Source organism: Rhea americana, unplaced genomic scaffold (genome assembly GCF_003343005.1).
Source record: "Rhea americana isolate MKP2758 unplaced genomic scaffold, rheAme1 scaffold_12, whole genome shotgun sequence".
NCBI lineage: Eukaryota > Metazoa > Chordata > Aves > Rheiformes > Rheidae > Rhea > Rhea americana.
This window is the reverse complement of record NW_028185261.1, coordinates 7,302,825-7,319,388: the sequence shown is the minus strand read 5'-3', so window position 1 is coordinate 7,319,388 and position 16,564 is coordinate 7,302,825. Positions and strand designations below refer to the sequence as shown.

General features: G+C 37.0%; 1 protein-coding gene across 1 annotated transcript in view; it reads left to right on the top strand.

Annotated features, from left to right (window-relative positions):
• The window catches only part of RAPGEF4 (Rap guanine nucleotide exchange factor 4), a 193,067-nt gene that overhangs the window by 30,576 nt on the left and 145,927 nt on the right, over positions 1-16,564 (top strand). The window contains exons 3-4 of the mRNA XM_085322841.1: positions 12,950-13,092; positions 14,221-14,309. Of these exons, the coding sequence (XP_085178967.1) occupies positions 12,950-13,092; positions 14,221-14,309 (232 nt within the window). The remainder of the gene's footprint in view (positions 1-12,949; positions 13,093-14,220; positions 14,310-16,564) is intronic.

Below are 16,564 nucleotides of genomic sequence, written 5' to 3'. Positions count from 1 at the left end.
CAGCTGCCTCATCAATCCGGCGGGAGAGGAGAGGCCCCAGCCCGAGCGCTTGGGCGGGCGGGCGGGCGGGCGAGGGTCCCTTGGCGGGGCGCGGGGCAGCGCGTGCCTCCCCACCGGCGTCCACCGCCTCCCCGGGCTGCGCGCCTGCGCTTGCGCCCGTGGGCTGGCCGCGGTCCTGAGCGCTCGCGGCGGGGCTTGCTCTTGRATTGCGTTGTGGGGCTAGCGGTGAGCGCGACGCGCTAATTATCACTTGTTGTGTCCATGGGTGAGATATTCACTTTAAAAAATATAGGTAGTAAATGAATCATTTCTTCTTAAGGAAATTCTTTGGAGTGCTTTCCCCAGGGTGTAAGAGGAGAAGAGGAGAGTGAATCTTGCAGTGTCTAGTTAAACCGTAGCGGATGGTTTGTACACCCTTTGCTGTAGCATTACCTTTAACACGGGATTCAATGTGAAATCATTCTAATTCTGAATGCTTGCTGCAGTCCAGGAAAATACAAAAAAAAAAAAATTAGACCGTAAATAGCTGTATACACTGCATAGTTTAAGCGAAGATACCATCTTTTTTACTCACTTTTACTCACTAAACAGCTATTTACTGAGCATCATTAGCCAGATTTTGACAGTTGACATCATTTGGGGCTACATTATAGAGAGAATCCTTGGTATACACACAAGAAATTACCTCCACTCATCATTTCTACCATTTTCAGGGAAATGTCTTAGTAGGGCTGCACCTCTAATTGGGTCTTCCTTAATAGTCCAAGCAACATCAGTCTAGTCACCTACCACAAATAGTGTCAGCCAGCCTCCCTGATCCCCCCATGCAACACTGGATTTAATTTAAAGAAAAAAAAAACCCATAACCTTTTAGAGCTTAAATAATGTGTATAAATGTTGGAAGTATTCTAGATATAAATATAGGTGATGGTAACCTAGTGATACAAAAACAAATGGAAATGAAGCTGAAGGCCTGATCCATCGCTGTAGACTGGCCCTGAAGAGTGTGAAGAAGCAGAGAGTAAACCCCAGTACTTCTTAATARGTGGGCCTGTCATTTCTATGGGTACTTAAATGTAATAGATCATGACATTTAAGTTGTGAACTAAAATTCCGGGGTTCATGATTAATGAGAATAATAGTTGTGGGGAATGAATCATATTTTTAGGAAACACGTCAAAATATTTAATTTAGAAGTTTTTCTGCCATTTTAGATCTATCTATCAGTCTATTATTAATATATAGGCCACTTTTACTATAGGGATTTTGCTAGAGCTGTTAGGATTAAAGTTTTTTTTCCTCTTTTTCTCACTTGGAATAAGTTAGCAGCACCAGTTTGTTGAGTGGAAAGTGTCAGTTACAGTTGCCCTGAAGGATTTTTTAAGCAGCATACTTTCCAGAAGGCAACTGGGATGTGGGACAAAGCCAGGATGTGAGACATTGTACATTTTTTAATTTTCTCTGCCATGCTTTTGTTTTGAGACCATAGGAAATACATTTTTGTGTTTTGTTCTTTTGTTTTTCCATTAAAAAAAATATATTTAAAGCCATGTTCGGAAAGTACTATAAGAGTCTAAGTAGTATTAGRTAGAGTATTTTTGAATAGTGTATATGCTTGTGTTGCTAGAGTGTATTTCTTTTCTTTGGGTGAACTGTTATTGCCTTACTCATTTGAGTTATCATGTARTATCTATTATTGCATAGATATTACATTATTTGGCTTTTTCTTTGTCTTAAAGTATTTTCTAACCTAGGTGTGGATTCTGTAAGTATAAGACCATTCAATGAGTCAATTCACTGTAGGAAACTGAATATTTTTTTTTATTAAATATTTAAGACAGTTTTAATGTGTTTTAGTTAAGGAATATATATATTTTTTCAGGAGGAAGGCAATTCTAAAACTTCTTTTGTGCAAGGAGAGTCTCAGCAAAGCCAATTAAAATGGCATGGAATATGGATTATCTGACTTTATTCTTTTYAAAAAAGGGAATTTTTACTTTAAATAGAAATAAGGGAACACATCATGTATGTAATAATGTGATGTTAAGTTTCTGTTTCTCCCCAAGTCGCATACCAAACTAGAACTAAACTAACACCTAAATGCAAGCACATGTATGACAAATAAAGAATTATCAAAATGTTTTATGAGAGATGGTGTTACTATGTAGGGTACTGTGGGCTAGGGCTGCCAGTGCTTCAACCATGCAACTTCTGGATGTGGTTACTAACCACAAAAGCCAAAGATCAGCACTTAAAAGTCAAATACACAGGACAGTATTTATATACAAAGTCACAAGTGCAAAGGTAGCAAAAGGCAGGAACAGAAAAGGTCAGAAAACTATGCTCTGTCAAGAATATTTTATTTTTACAGGAGAGAGGTGATCAGCAGTTATCAAATATATATTCTGGTTGCACAGGGAGATGTAAATCATTTCTTTGTTAAGGAAACCAATTCTTCTATCTTTGAAATAAATTATCTTACCACTGATTTCCTTTTCTATATGCCCTATCTGTGCATAATTAGAAGAAGGTCGCTGATTTATGCAAGTGTGTATATTCAACCTAGGAACAATGTCTTCCCTACTCTCAAAGTTTTTTCTATACCCCAAACTATCCAACTAGGAGATTTCCATGTAGAAATACAATTACTGCATGGTAGACTGTTTTTTACGTAAATGTGATTTCTTCAAAGCTGATGGTTTCTAATTAAAGAAGGATTTTAATTTGATGCAAATACAAACTTTTAAATGATGATATATGGTGTTCAAAATAATCAGATGATCCTAGAATTTCATACCTGCTTATAGTATCCATTATATTCCTTTGTATTAAACATAACCTTCAATGCCATAGCTGACTGGAGGAGCAGATCACAGAGCAAAGCATGTAACTTTTGCTAGCCTGGTGTGCTAAGAATGTTCTGATCTTTGCCAAGCTGTTTGTAAATTATTTATATATGAAAGGGTGTTTTGAGGACATATTATACATAGTGAGTTTTTATATCCTTATCATTTTGGTAGATTTTAGACTTGCATTATTTACATCTAACAAAATCAAAATAACGCATACCAGTTAATATCTCAGATCTATTCCATAAGCCAAGGTCCCATAGATTTGAGTGTAAGTTCAGACTAAAATTAGAGAACAAAAAGATACTTGAATGAGGATTTGTCTTTTAGTTCATTGTAACATATGAGGTGTAAGTTATTCTTACAGGCTTAGTAGTCAACAGGACTCTTGTGATAATACAGATAGGCTAGAAAGAAGAACTGTTACTCTAACTGGAGAATTTTTGGTAACAGAAATATGGAAAATTATTTTGCTTGGCTTGTCATCCTCTACAACATGTAATTATATCAAGGATACTGGGGTATAGACTTTATTAACATTAATATTTTAGAATTGATTTATGGCACTGTTTTATTTACTTTTAAAAATGTTTTAAGGAAATTGAAAAGGATGCAGTGATTTCTATGTATTTTTTAATTTTTAGACCTGCTTTTTGTTTATAATGTATGTAAGTAACTTCATCATTTTTCACTTAGGTGGGATCTGACCAAAATCTTGGACATATGTTGCAGCTCATGTTCGGCTGTGTGCCATCCTGTAATATACGGCTAAGCTGGTATATGCTTGGCTCAAATCTGGGTGGGGATATATTTGCAGCAGGCACCAGGATGTGGAAACTCGGAGACAGAGCAGTATAGACATAGCCTGAGTGCTTTCTAGCACTCATGCAAAGGTGCAGTCTTCTGAGAGTGATGAATAATAATGAATTTTTCTTTTGGCATCATGCAACTCATTTTCTAGTCCAGTGCAAAAGTGCAGTCTTTGATGAATAATAAAGAAACTCTTTTCTTTCCACCTCTCCTTAGAGAGACCAAAATAATTATTAATATAACCTGTCATAAGCTTGTAACTCTCTGCATTTTATTGAATATATGAATTCAAAATAACTCGTAGCAAGAGTAGGAGTTGTATTTTGAGCAAATTCAAGATGTTTTATTCTATGTCATTACAGGTTTAGGCTTCTCTGTAGTATCAGCTTCTACATGCGGTCTTATAGTAAGTCGTAAGTTCTATGGAAATACAGTAAGAGGAAGACAAAGTGGTTGCCCTGGAATTGATATGTGTAAACTTTGTCGTGGCCACCAGAGCAGACTGGTGAGTGCAACGCCCGTTAGGACGTAGTGTGCTCAGGTTCACGTGGAAGTCTTCTGAAGTGGCTGGACAATCACTGTATAGTCTTGCAACTATAGGGTTTCTCTTCTGCTGGACAAAACTGGAATCCTATTTAAACTGTCATTGTCCGAGTTGCTCCTGGCATGTTGGACTTTAATCCCAAAAGTTTTGTGTTCTGGGCAGAACTCTGTATAGCAGTTAGTTATGTATGTTGCGTGTTTATTAGTATTGCTCTCCTTTTTCCTTCTGTCATTTAGACTGGGGGCCTAATTCTTGCTATCACCCTTAAGGCTTTYGTGCTGTCCTGCCAGACATATTTGCATTACCAGACCAATGTGAGGGTAGGGTGTGATCTGAAAAAAAATAGARTTGTGTGAAGATTCTTATACTTGTGGAGTGGAAAGAGATTTATGACTTCTAAACTATTGTTTAGAATTGTTTAAATTGTTTTAGGTTCTGTTGTTTAGAGCCTGCCAACATAGATTTCGTTGAAAATAGATACTTGCCAGTTGTTTTGTGTTGGTAAAARCAGGAGCTTTGTTGCTAAATAACATCCTTAAACAGAGTGAGCGTTCCGATTTGATACTTTTACATTTTTCATAATGAATTATTTTTGCAAGTTAAAATTCTATTTTTAAAAAATCCTATATTACAGAATGAACAAACCAGCTAATTGAAAATTATATCCTGAAAGTCAGATTGTCATTGCATATTTATCAAATATGAGTATTTTTCCATATCCAGTGTGACATCTGTGTTCCATCTGCATCTTATCATTTGCTGCACTTAACTGTCTCATCATTCTTAAACTTCCTTTTTTCTGTTATTATTTTCTGCACTATATTTGGCATGATTGCAACTCTTACTATTGTGCTGCTTAATCAATACCTTCAATGAATATTTCCTGAACATGACTTTCCACTTCATCTTTGAATTCAGCAACTGTCAAAATGTATGCATGCCARTGTAAAACTGAAGAAGTTATTTCATAGTTGCTCTAAGTTTTAATTATTTATTAGCTATAAAAATGCAGACCCTAAATGGATAAGGGTGCATTTAGCATAGTATATTCGTGGATGGCAGTTGCCAGATTTTGATCAAAGTGTATCATCACTTCTGCATATTGTTCAATTATARATTTCATTTGCAACGTATCTTAGAGTCTGTCTTCATATTAAAGTGCTTTTAATGCCTATTATGAAGTTGCAGTACTGGGTAATGTAATTTTATCCAGATCTGCGTCTATCAAATGGAATGTTAACTGTCCTGAACCCTCTCATGTTTATAAAAGTTGAAGGGTTTTATTCAATAAGGTATAGTCAGACTTTGGTTATGAAGTATGTGCCATACATACAAATTTTCGTAAATACAAGGAAAAAATTCTTTATAAATTTATTCTTTTCCCTTGGAGTATTATGTCTTTTAAAAAGTATATAGTGAAAAAAATCTATTTTTATGTTTTATTCCCTCAGTTCAAATAATGTATTTTTAACTTGAGATAAATCTTTATGAATGTCATTGCTCAACAAATATATTTTTTGTCATTCCACTGTTTACACAGATCTAAAATTTACCTGTTGGAAGTATGCATAATTTGTTATTCTGTAGAGTATGTAAAGAAATGAGATACACTTGATTGCTCTGTCTGTCCAACCTTCTAGTAATTTTTCAGTGCACTGGCCACTTTCCAACTGAGTTGAAAGCACAAATATAATTAAGTTCCTTCATTTTTCATGAAAATGAGTGTGTAGGAAAAGAAAGAGCTTCTCATTTATATCCTTTGGCTCTCACTGAGAAAGGTAGAGCTCAACTATCTGTTTGACAGAATTTATAATAGTTGGATGGTCAATCAGCATGTACCTAGATTTGGATTATCTACAGCATTTGTGTCCTGCATAGCAGGAGGTTAAGAGATTGTTGCAGGGGTTCTGGGTTTAGGGACAGTAATCTTTTGGAAACTGAGCATCATCAGTTTTGCTGCTTGTGTAGCACTTTCTTTTAAAACTAACTCTGGAATGACTTGTATCTATAAGAACTCTGGGGAAGGGAGGTTAAATTAAGTTTTATTTCCTATGTGTCATAGAAAATGTGAAAACAGGAATTCTAAAATCTCAGAAAAACAGAAAGCAAAAGATCAGAACTGGAATTTGATTATTTTTTGCAAACCTCATGGGAGGGGAAAAGGGAAGGAGGAGCTGAAATGTGAATGTTGAAATCTCTTATTTGGTAATACTGCCTTACCAAGTGCAAAGCACATCTTTGGAAGAATTGATTGCCTTCTGTTCCCATAAAARTAAACCCCTGTCTGGACATTACTTCAGATTAAAAGTAACTTCAGGTATAGATTTTGGTCTCTTACCATGGCTCTAAAATGTTTTGCTAGGTCAGCAGTATCCCTCCCTTAAGCCTTCCTTTCTTGAAGAGGAACGAAGTCTCTGAGCTCTACAACAGTGCCTGAAGGAGAGAGGTGCTTCAGTGTCATCCTGCTCTGACTGATAAAAGGGAAAAAATGATGTGTTGGTACTGTTATTCTGCTGCATCCTCCTTTACTTTTCTGCATTGCAGGAAAAGGTGGGAGAAGGTGCAGCTAGTACGGAGGAATGATCTGGGTTGAAATGGCCTTCCTAGCTATTCTTTGCTCACATTTCAAAGCAAAACGTACTTTCAAATACTAATAAAATTCAGTAAATGATCCATGATAGCGGTTACCAGTAGCTTCCAGCTCACAGAGTTTGCCTTTGCATCTTCAAAGAGATGTTTCAAGTTTAACCCAGGGATGAACTAGTTTTATTTTTTCTATTATGTGCTGTGATGTTGTATTTTCTACTACAAACAGCCTCTCCAGTGGAAGACATATATCTGTTCATTCTTCATGGGCTGTTCATTGTGGTCTGAAATGCAATATTGCCCTTATAAGAGTTTAAAAGATCAGTGAAAGAAACTGGATCTCAGTGATTTTTACTCATTTAGATTACGGTTTGGACTTTTGAACAGATATTATACAAACAAATATTTTAAAATTCTAGAGGTGTCTTGGCAAAGGAGGTAAAATTAGGTATCTTCTTTCTTTTCTTTTTAAGTGAAATCTATTATTAGGAAGAACCTGATAAAAAAAAATCTATCATGTATGTTAGAAGAGAAATTAATAGATTAYAGTTAGGTGATCTCAATAAAAAAGAAATAAAGATCCCCAATTCTTTTCTTTCTTGTATGTTAACAGGCATATTTCTACATTTAACTGATTATAAACTGCTAACAGGAATGGTTCTGGTGATTTCTGTTTTTCATGGCACATGCAAACATTAAAATATTTAATCTTAACACTACCGAAATAGTTTATTTTATGAAGCTATATATAATACATATGAACAGAAGTACTTGTTCAAATTCTATATAAATGAAAAATAATTGCAGTTCTCCTCTGTATGTGTTTTTAACTTTGCACTTGAACAGTTTGCACTTAAAAATATGCAATAGCTTTCTGAAGATATACTTCCGTCTTTTTTTTTTTTTTGTAATCTCCTGATAGTCAAGTTGAAACATTTTTTTTTTCTGTATAGAAATACATGCTGGAAATCTTGACAACCAAATAAATCAGAGGTAAAATATCTTTTAGAACAGCCTTATTGAACACAGATGTATAACAMGTATCGATGCTGTCACTGGTGTGTAGCTGTGATGTTGTATTGCTAAATATAGCCTGAAAAGAAATAGAAAGAGACAGAAGATAGATGATGTGTCTTATGTGAAAACATTAATGCCAAGTAAGACCTACTGTGCTCTGAAGAGGYAAATTAGTAGTATAAATAAGAACTTGGATAAAACATTAAGTGGTCAAACAAAGCAGAAAGGCTTGTAGGTTAGTGAAAAGAAATGTAATACTCCTGCTTTGTCTTTTATCATTTCATGATCAGTTTGTATTCCTGCCTTATAATATGAGAAAAGCTTACCTCATGTGGCGGCAGTGAAATCAGATATCAGCCCAGTACCCTGTTAAGAAATAAATACAGAGAAGAACACATTAAACTGAAGATTTTAGGWGGAAGTCATCTATGTATGTATTGTCCTTAAGGGTAAGAGATACTAAATGTGAAYGTCTTGGTCCTAAATCAACGCAGTTCCTCCCACATGGTTTTGTCCTTGCATTTGCTATGGTGAAGACATGACATTTACCCAGCTGCGATGGCTAGGCCAGCTGGTTAAGTGTGGGTACTACAGCAGCTGCTGAATCTCCTTCTGAGCTTGTACCCTGCAGACTTGARGAAAATCAGGGAAAGGGGGGACCTATCCCAGAAAGATGCTGAAAAGTTGGGAAAAGGGATTAAAGCTATTTTTTTTAGCAAACAAGGTGAAGACAGATGTATCACTTTTACAGTTTGTTTTACTTAAAAATCATACTAAATGTATCTGAGTGAGGTTGAGGGCAGCCTGGAGAGAAGGTGGGAACTTCACTGAGTAGCATCATAGATTTTTCTATCAGAAGGTTGGCTTTGCCTTAAAGTGCTTCTGCTCTAGCTGATCTCTCTCCCAAACTGGTGAAAGCTGAAGGATTTTAACTGATTTAGAAGAGAATTATCCACGCTTTTAGATTCAGCTATGGTCATATTCCATAAATGAAGCTAGGGCTTTCAAGAGCAGCAGTACCTTTAGGAAAGGATGGAAGCTTTAGTAGAGATCCCAGTGGCTTTCTTTAAATCACATACTTGAAGCCTCACTGAAATGGATTTTTTAACTTCTGATGTCCGTAGTTATGAAGTTATAACTCCGTGGCACCACCGGTGGGGAACACTTCAGTAGTACAGTAGCGTCCGTGTCGCAGAACAGAACAGAAGGAGACAGTCGGCAGCGCTGCCTGTAGCGCAGGGGGGCTGATCTCCGTAGGCTTTCTCTGTAGTGAACGGGAGCGATGATCATGGAGGAGTGACTTCAGGTGCTCTGATCCTGGTCTCTGCAAAAGCCTTTCCAAAGGCTGCGGAGGGAGGGTAGGGAGACTTTCCTCTCTAGGGGTGACCTTTGTAGCCAGTCTCCCTGGTTAGAGGAGAGTTCCTSTCTGGATTAATGCTAGTGCACCTATCAGTGTGGCTATAGTGACAGTAAATCTTGAATAATTCTTCATCTGCCATTAGTTGTACTTTTCTAATTATATGTTTAATTATTAATATTCTAAAGARTATTTTACTATATTATTTGCTTAAATATTATTCCTAACCCTGCTTTAACAAAAGTCARGTTTTCAGCCAGTTAATAAGGTAGTTGCAGTTTAATAGAAAATTAGTTTGTATTATCCTGTACTGATGTTGTTTCATGCCAGGCAGCTTATACTTAGAAGACAGAAAACAAGATTTGGCATCAGAAATAGATCTGTTAGTGCTGATTTAGTGATGATGGCAACAACTACAATGCTGATAATTTTATTACAAGATATTTTGTTGAAAGTGATCAAACCTGAATTTTGAAGGCAGGTGGAGAAACAATTAATTAACACCGTGGTGCTTCATTATTCTCCTTATATTCTCTCACTAAGTAAAACTATTATTTTGAAACCAGTGGGACTGTTAGAGATTATAAACACCTAAAATAACTGAATTTGAGTATTACTGCTATTACTCTTAAACTGCAATCTGGAGTTTTTACGGATGCAAAATTCCATGYCCTAGTAAAGACCAAGGGCCACCTCTGCTTCGGACACTTAGTGTTGATGAATTTCAGTTGGCTGCTGCTTTTTTTAGGGAAACACATCTGGAGGAGAACACACATTTTCTAAGATAGTTTAACAGTTAAATAAKTCATTGAAAGCCACTCCCAAATTCTAGGTCAGTTTCCAAATGTGCTAGATCAAAATATATGCCCTCCTAGTAATATTTATGAAAATTTAGATACACATAATAATATGAAACCCAATATGTCTTGAGAAAAGGCCACTGAAATAATTGGCTTGCAATAATGAATTATTATGGAACATTGTAATGAACGTTTCAGTTTTCAGATGGCTACTATCCATACTACTTAGAAGTTTGTATTCCTTTTTCTGTATAGAGCATGTCTGCATATCTCCCTTTCAATGGCCACTTCACACACTCGTACTACTGCTCATACCAAGCATTGTAGGTCAGCTGCTTGCTACAGTGAGGCCCTAGGAACACAGCACTTTAATTGATATTTCCCAATAAATAGAGATTTTGGTTTCTGACTGCTGTGGTGATGTTTAAATCTCAGAAGAGCACGGCTCGGCCGCCAGTAAGAATGCCTCTCTTTCCACGATGACTCACTTCACTGGGGCTGCAAAGCAGTTTTGTTGGAAGAGCTTTCGCTGCACTGCAGGTAATTACCCCACAGGATGTTCCTTGCCGCATCGAGGGAAGCGAGCACCTGCTCCCACCTTGTCCTGAGCCGGATGGAAACTCCCTCTCTGTAGCCTTCAGCAGCTCTCAGAAAAAAACACCTACACATTCTATGACTTAAATCCCCCCAAATACTTAAGCTTGTCCTTTCAGCAGACCCRGAAGTAAGAGAGATTTCTGTGCTTGTATTTCAGGAAAAACACTGAGAGAACAGTATGTTGATTAAATCTATAAAATCTGTGGCATATAATTTGCTAATCTTGCTTGCTTTTTCTCTGTCCCACTGCATCAGTTTAAAAACACGAGCACTCAGATCCTGCAGTAGATTCCATGCAAATGAACTGATGGACTTCTACAGAGTCTAGTACGGGCAGCTGTATGAATGAAATAATCTCACACCCAGAGTTTCCCTAGGAAAATGGGATATACTGAGAATCATTACCATTCCCTTTTCTTTACCTGTCAAGTTCTGTTGTTAATTATGAGAGTCCACAAATGGAGGGAGATAGTGTTCTAAGTGCTAGCGTGATCTGGGCAGGGATCTTGTGCAAAGGGATTTTAACTCTGCAGGCTGCACCTCCTAATCTTCTTAAAAGGATTTTAACAAGAGAATTAATACTTATTAGTATCTGTCAGCTAGAGCACAGTTAAAAATATATATATATATATATATATAAAAAAGTGAAAATCTTACTTGAAGGTTTTCAAAAGGGAGCTGTTGTAGTTGATGCAGTTTGAAGTGGTAAAATGGTATCACTGTGCTGTAGAAGCAACCATAAACACTGGAGATTATTACTCTCACCTGTAGTTAATAAGGGTAAATTGGATTACAAATGAGGATAAAGATTTCATCCCTCGTGGACTTGATTTAGTAAGGAAGTTGAGAGTCAGAAATGTGATGTAAGAGGGGCTTCTGATCCTTTCTTGGGGCAAAGGCTTAGATCTCCAAAATCTTTGATTCTAATGAGGAATCAGTAAAARTTTCTTGTTAGAAGCAGTATTTATGCTGTGGACATAACACAAYGTTAAGGATAACGTAATGTTAAGTGCTTATTACCTTAGGTTTTGTTCTCTTTTAACTGTGTAATTTTGGTTGATTTTGAAGAACTCATCCATTGGATAAATAAATATTTCTGTTAAATTAACTAGCAGCCTTTGATTGGATGATTGGTCTAATGATTGCTGATACTTGTTTGACTCCTGCACCTGGATTTCCAATATAGTCTCTTAAGAACAGTCTGTTTCTTTCTTTGCTTAGTAGTAGCTGCTTAGGCTATTATGAAAGATTCTTCCTAATGCTGTCAGTTAGTGGTTGGTTACCTGCTGATTCATAATATTTGATAGTTATCTTTAAAATATATTTTACTAAACTAATTCAGCTTAATTTTGTAAATATGTTGTAACTTTCTGACCTATGTTAGRCTCTCTGACCTATGACCGTAGACCTCTGGTCTATGTTCTGCCTTGTTGGAAGGAATTTTACAATTTATTTTTTTGCTGAATTTTTTTAATGTAATTCTTTTTAAGATTTTCAAATGCTTTGACTTATTTTTATCCAGGAATCTTTTTTTCCCTAAAGGAAGGAAAATAGGACACAAATTTTACRTATGCTACTCATTTATCAAACTTTTTCTGCTTTTATTCAGTTTATGGCAAGCATCAACACTCTCAATCTTTTTAATTACTCCTCAGTATAAAAGTCTTATCCTATCTTTGGTTATTTTCAGGATTCATCTGTTTGTTGTCACTATTTAGAAGTGGGTTAAACTCTTTACCCTTACTAGCGARCAATTCTTAATATCGTTATCTTGCTTGCGTATATAACTTGTCCAATGTCAAGAGAAATAAAGTGTAAGAGAGTGAAAGAGAATGTGCTTATTAACAATGTTGTTCTTGCTTGCAAGTGAGAGAAAAGAACTGAGCACTCAGGTTAGTTTTTGCGCATTAAAACATCRGAGAGAGATGGATAGAAGAAGTAGTGGTAGTATCTAAGATTTTTMTTTTAGCCAGATAGAAAACTGCTATTTTAGGCAGTAGTTCTGCAGGCCTCTTGTAAGTTCAGCTGTCTCAATGTAAGGCATTGTATCCTTATAAATGTGTAACTATGTTTATAATTCCAAGATCTTTAAGATAGAGACTGTACCACCATGTCTACTTGYACAGTTATTGCTGCAGTATGGCTTTGATGCTAAATGGGGTTTCTAAACACTGCATGTGTTAAAGTGATAATAATTATGTTCATATTGATAACTGATGGCTGGATGTTTTGTTTCATCATGTACCTATGAAATGTATTTTAATTGGTTTATACATTATGTGTGTTGGGGGGCAGTTTTTTTTCTTTTATGCYAACATCTGTGGGCTTGGTGCATGCAAGGTTTTTCTGATATAACCCTTGAAAACCATTATCTTTTGTTGTCTTGCAGACCTTTGGAACGTTCCAGTGAAGATGTAGATATAATATTCACTCGACTGAAAGAAGTGAAAGCTTTTGAGAAATTTCATCCAAACCTTCTTCAACAGATATGTCTCTGTGGATATTATGAAAATCTGGAAAAGGGAATCACATGTAAGAGAGCTTCATATGATGATCTGTTTTGTGTAGATTAAGTTGAGGTTTAAGCTGGGATTGTCTCTAGGAGATTGATGAGAGAGCAAAGCTGGTGGAATAGCCATAAAAATGTTTACAGTCTTAGTCATGGAGGAAGGCAGGATTGAAGTACTGCTTGCTCTACAAATATGGTCTGTGGTGAGCCTATGGCAACAAGGCATACAGTATTGGATTTAGGACTCTGCCACTGTTTTGCTGAAAGATTAGAAGCAAGTCATTGCCCTTAAGCATCATTCTTACTCTGTAAAGTCTGTCTGTCTGTCTCTCTCCTTTTTTAAAGGGTGCTTTGTGATGTCAGGGCAAAAGTGAAATCGGTCACCTGGGCATATCACTAATAGTATTTGATTTGCAGTATAACTCTGGATAACACAGGACAGATTTGTAGAGCTGTGTACTGTTGTGGGGTACAACAGCTCTGGGCCTGCCCTGGCAGCCCAGGTGCCAGGTGAAGCTGGACAGCTGTGCTGGGTCCATGAAGCTGAGCTGAGATAGAAATAAGTGGTGGCCCTGTGATGGGAATGTGTGAGTTCCCAGTGCTGGACCAAGGGAACTAGCTGATGGAGACCTGATGTAAGTGATGTTTGATAAAGTCTCTGAAACCCATCTGGTAAACATGGCATGCTTTAGGCCTCCAGGATTGGGGCTTGCCTTGAGTAATAGGACTTCTAAGGCTTGGTAATCACATAGCTGAAATGTCTGAATATCAAAGTCCTGCAGTTTCTCACCAGAGCTCTTACTGGAGTCAATGGGAGCTGTATCAGCACTGGAAGATTCTGAATATCAAAAGGACATTGTTCAGAAAGTATTTATTTATTGGCTAAGAAAGCAGTGAGAAAGGAAGCAAGCTGGAGAGATGGGTGAAGCAATGCTGTGTGCTTTCACACACCACCAGCAGTCTGGTGGTCTCTGGATCAATATACTAAAATGGTTACATTGCAGTGCATTGGATGTATTATCAAACAAGTAAATAATCTGATGTGGCAAATTCTGTAGTGCCATCAGAAATACAATAATCTGATGGAAAATGTTTGCTAAGGTTGATAAACTTAAGAGTAAACTTTTATTTACAATATTTCGTCTTTCTAGTATTTCGTCAGGGTGATATTGGGACGAACTGGTACGCTGTTCTGACAGGATCACTGGATGTTAAGGTTTCTGATACAAGCAACCACCAGGTAAAATACAACATTTATTTTTTAAAAAAAACAATCCATTTTGTAGTACAAAGAAGGGTTATAGCTTAAAATAACAATGGCATATATTGTACAGGTATTTTATCACCAGCATATTTCTCTGAGTTTCCTTCAGTCTTGCTTGTCYTTTGTCTATATAGTCAAATCATGCCACTGATTTCAAGAAAAATACTGTGAAAAGGAGTCTACATCTGAATGTGGAATAGACTTAACATAGTCTTTTCTCATAGTTCTATATGCAGACCTGTGAGATTTTTAATTGATTTTCTAGAAATATTTTAATTTATTTCCTGTTGTAAAAGTTTAAACCAAAACCACCAACAGTGCAGTCTGATAACAGCACACKGCGGTCTTCAGTTCAAAATGATGAACTGCTGCCATGTTAGACCAGAAAACTAGAGGTAGTATCTGTTTGTTGTAGATAGGAGAACAAGGAAAAGTCACCAAATTTGCAAGTTATTTCTCAGTATCTTGGCACTCCTGAAATTACAAAATTTAGAGTTCAGGAAGAATGAAAAAAAAACAAATGAGATTTTTTTCTGCTGGAGAAAAATTAAACAATTGAATTAATTCTATTCTGTAATATACTGTGAAAAGTTACACACAGGGTTTAGCCCTGTTTTGGTTGGAGGAGGTTTGATCTGTGTAGCTGCAGAATAAGGATGTGCACATGTGTACTTCCCCTGAGTAGCCTGATATGCCACATAAGTGCTTTTTAGCTTTGAATGAAGTAATATCARTAGTTTTTTTTGAGAAAACAGCTGTACTAAGAACGCTTTCAGGTACTCGGTGGTGGCTTACTTTGCTTTTGCAAGCACCATGGGTCAGGCTGGCATAGGAATCATTGCTTCTCCCAGTGGCAAGATAGCTTCTCTCAGGTGTTCACTGAGCTCTTGGCCAGGCACTGGCACCTAACTGGTAGCTCTCAGAGACTTCAGAGTTCAGCAGGGGCTCAGAAACCTTGGGAAACTCTTCTGCAAGCAAAGACTAGCTTTCTCAAGCTACACAGGTCTGCTTCATGAGAGCTACAAGATGCTGTGGCGCAAGAATTTGCTTGTGTTGATTTTGTTTGCAAATGTATTAGAAACCTGAAGCAGATGAGGATTTTCCAGTGTAGCAAGAAGGCTTTAGACCCCTCCCTTCCTTCACTTTACTCTCCAACCCATATTCCCTTTGTGTAGTGCTGACGAGTCACATACTCCCTGCTGTGTGAGCAGCACAGCTGTGTCTCTTGGAAGGTAGTCCTTTGCACCTTGCCCTGTACCCAGTCCCACATTTGAGATCTGGGATTGTCGTGTGGCTCTGCATGGGATTGTACCTCTGACATCTGACTCATTGCGCTTTCACGTTACTGGTATAGCTACCCAGAACTTGAAGTATATTACTATTCTTTTTCCCTCCTGCTTTGAATATAGCATGCACGTGTACATATGTACAGTGGTAAGTCTTAATTCTTTGCCCAACGTTCAGCTGAACAGGGAAGGTTTCTTGCTCATAGCAGATTGGCAGAAACTGGATTTTTTGCACAGAATCTCCAGTGAAACAGGGTCAGAATGCTCGTCAGTGCAGCTTGTGAGCACTGGGTCTTTCTACTTTTAACAATAAAATGATGGGATATAAAAGGAACTTCTTTCAAGTTTCTATCATTATTTTTAGCAATCTCTTCACTATACTATGTAGAGAGTATAATCAGCCTAATCTGAGCAATTCTCAGAATGGTCTGGCTGTCAGTGGTGCGTTCACAATTCAGAACAGTGCTCTTATGAGACCTTTTTCTGTGTAAGTTTAAAGAAATCAGATATCTTTTCTGGTATTTGCCAAAAGATGGCACTACACCATTACTAAGGACAATCCTCTTTGCTGAATCAGAAAGAAATACATCCATGTAAGATTTCAGGATGAGGAGGTTAACTGAACAATCTGTTTGCAATGCTGATCTATTCCATTATATGAAGGATATAACAGTTGAGATTTCTTAATCTCATGTAAATTTTTTATATATTTTCCTGCTAATTTGAGTTTGTTGCATTTACCTACCAAGAAGCAGGTAGCTCTGCTAATTTCCACAGTCCATTCTGCAATAATTTTTAAACCTCACCTTTCCCTCTTATAGGAGCAACAAACTGAATTCTTACACTGCCTAAGACACAACTTCACTGTTGGAAGGACAGCAGTTCCTGCCTTGACTGTAGCAGTGCTGGAGAAGCTTAGTGGGTGGGACCTCGTAAACAGTATTT